The sequence below is a fragment of the Eimeria acervulina genome, genomic scaffold (genome assembly GCF_000499425.1).
Source record: "Eimeria acervulina Houghton genomic scaffold, Eah_scaff1601, whole genome shotgun sequence".
Classification (NCBI taxonomy): Eukaryota; Apicomplexa; class Conoidasida; order Eucoccidiorida; family Eimeriidae; genus Eimeria; species Eimeria acervulina.
Window position 1 is genome coordinate 90 of NW_013550178.1, and position 2,909 is coordinate 2,998.

The 2,909-nt window shown below is 53.2% G+C and overlaps 1 protein-coding gene across 1 annotated transcript in view; it reads left to right on the forward strand.

Moving 5' to 3' along the window:
- Positions 1 to 408: 408 nt before the first annotated feature.
- Positions 409 to 2,909, forward strand: part of EAH_00061510 (hypothetical protein, conserved) — a gene marked incomplete at both ends in the record, with an annotated part of 3,467 nt that continues 966 nt past the window's right edge. Inside the window, one exon of the mRNA XM_013396988.1 lies at positions 409 to 2,736. Within this exon, the coding sequence (XP_013252442.1) occupies positions 409 to 2,736 (2,328 nt within the window). The remainder of the gene's footprint in view (positions 2,737 to 2,909) is intronic.

Here is a 2,909-nt window from a genome sequence, read left to right on the forward strand (position 1 = left end):
GTAATTAAAATGCAGCAAATAAATATGCACACAACAATACACAGACAGACAAATAAAAACAAGAGGGTGGAGATAGCAGAATATTATAATCATATTAAATTTAATATTATTACTATTACTATTACTATCAATATTTATAACAACAATAATAATATTATAATACTTCCATATAATATTAATAGCAATAATCATATATATACCTGTGGTAATGTAGTAGCAGCAGCAGCAACAGCAGGCAGCTAATGCACTTCAGCTGCAGCAACAACAACAACAGCAGCTGCACCAGTAGAAGCAGCACTACCAGCAGAGAGGCAGCAGCATAAGACATCCCAACCACCGCAGCAGCAGCAGCAGCGGCAGCAGCAGCAGGAGCAGCAAGAATTCATTGATGTGAATATATGTATGCAGGCTGAGGTTTGCATGTTTCCTCGTACGAGTTGGGGTGCTGAGCACCGGGATCGATCCCAGACGATCCCATCGAAGACACCTGTGGGGTCTTCATGGCTGCAGCAGCCTCCGCTGCAAGTAACAGTGGATGAGGTTGCTGCTACTGCTTCCTTTCATGGGTATGCTGGCGCTTGTCTAATCAATTTACCTATATCAGCTGCAGCACGAGATGCACTCACACGAGAAGGCTGCAACACTATTGCGGGCCTCAGCAGCAGCAGCAGCAGCAGCAGCAGCATCCGTTGCAAACTCTGCGGCGCAAAAAACAAACCACCCCAATCCCCAGCACCAGCAGCAGCAGCAACAGCAACAGCCCTAGCAGCAGCAGCAACAGCAACAGCCCCAGCAGCAGCAGCAGCAGGTGGGGGGTTGCGTTCTGGTGGTTGGCTTTCTTATTGCAGCAAGTGCGGCGCACCTGTCAGCAATTTACGTGGCTGGGAATTACCCTCTGAAACCCCTGGAGCAATATCTGTTTTGTTTGCACTGACTACAAGCGGCAGACTTACTTGCAAACCTCTCACTCTCAACGACCCGCTGCTGCAGCTGCGCATGCAGCGCCGCACTCGGCTGTATGCGCAGCTCGCCAGACGGCAGCGAAGGCGTCGTCAGCGGGCCCCTGGGATCGATCCCGATCCCGATCCCGATCCCGATTCCGATTCCTTGGCAAACAAAGACACTGATGGTGCTGCTGCTGCTGCTGCAGCAGCAGCAGTAGCAGTAGCAGCAGAAGGATCTCCTGCTGCGGTAGCGGCGCTCTTTTCTTTTCATGCTGCTCGCCTCCATCACCCGCATTTTGTTGCTGCAGGGGCAGAGAAGAATTCCACTGTGACTGAGACATCAACGACAGATGTCTCTTCTGCTTCTTCTTCTTCTTCTTCTTCTTCTTCTTCTTCTTCTTCTGCTGCTGCTGCTGCTGCTGCTGCTGCAGATGAGGGAGGCGTGGGAGTGCTGCTGCAGCAGCTGCAGAGGAGCCCCAACGAAGTTCGGGTGTTGCCGCAGCGGATCCCGGCGTTGCTGCTGAACCTGCAGCTGCTGCAGTCCCTGCAGCAGGAGATGCTCTTCCGTGCTGCATTGAGGCATCAGCGGCAGCAGCAGCTGCTGCTGCTGCGCCGCGCTATGCATGCAGTACGTCGAGAAGGAGTTGTTGGGGCCCCCCAGGCCTCTGCGGTGTTGCTGCGCGTCTTAAAGGGGGGGCTAGAATGCATGCAGCTGCAGCAGCAGCAGCTGCTGCAACAGCAGCAGCAGCAGCAGCAACAATTGCCTTCTTTTTGTTATACAGACTCAGGATCCTTTGCTATCCATCGCCCTGCATATGCAACTGAAGCCTATGACCCCGAGCCCCTCGTTCAGATGCTGCTATCGAATGCTGCTGTAGACAGCTGCTTGCAGCAACAAACAAACCCTCTCTCTTCTTCTGCTGCTGGTGCTGCTGCTTATTCTTCTTGCATGCATGCAGAAAGCACAACAGCACTCGAAGGAGAGACAGCGCACACCAGCAAACAACAAAATGCATCTTCTGATGCATTACCCAGCAGCAGCAGCAACAGCAGCAACGGTAACGGCGAGAACAACAGCAATAAGAACAGCAGCAACAGCAGCAGCAACATGAGTGGGGTTATAGGGTGTGAGGAGGAAGAAGAGAACGAGGAGGAGTTTGCTTCTTGTGTTTCTGCTGTTGGAAGTTTGCTGCGGGGTGTATCTGAAGGTGCTGATGCTGCTGCTGCTGCTGCTGCTGATGGTGAGGGTTTAAGTGTTTATACAGCAGCAACAGAAATATCTGGACTCCCCTTCTGTGGGGCCCGCAGCCGCGCTGTCTTTCGCTTTGCTGTGGAGACAGTAGAGGCATTGCGTGCTGTAGCAACAGCAGAAGGAAGCTTGCTGTCGCTGCAGCAAGGGGACAGCGTGCTGTTGCATGATCTCCTTGTTGCTGTTCAGCTGTGGAGAGAGAGACGCCTCTCTTCCTCTCAGCTGCTGCTGCTGCTGCAGCCTTTCACCCTCAGCAGAGTCTGCACACCCGGCCTCGTAGACATGAAGCGAACTACTCTGTCCCTTGGCTTTCAGCAGCAAACTTCACCACAAGAAGCTTTTGAGGCTGCTGCTGCTGCTGCTGCTGCACCAGATGCTGCAGCAACAGCGGATGCAGACGCAGCAGCAGATGCAGATGCAGCATCAGATGTTTCTCCAGATGCAGCAGCAGATGCAGTAGCAGATGCTGCTCCAGATGCAGCAGAAGCAGCAGCAGCAGATGGTGTAGCAACAGCAAGCTGGAAGGGGGGAATGTTTAGACGAGTAGCGAACCCCGCTGTGTCTCCTGCGTTGCCTTGCTGCTGCCGCGTGCTGCTGCAGCACCACTGCGACTTGCATGCATGCACCTCAAGGGAACGAGCGGGTTTGCTGCTTGAGGATGAGACGGAGACAGCAGCAGCAGCAGCAGCAGCAACAGCAGGGGGTTACAATCCCTA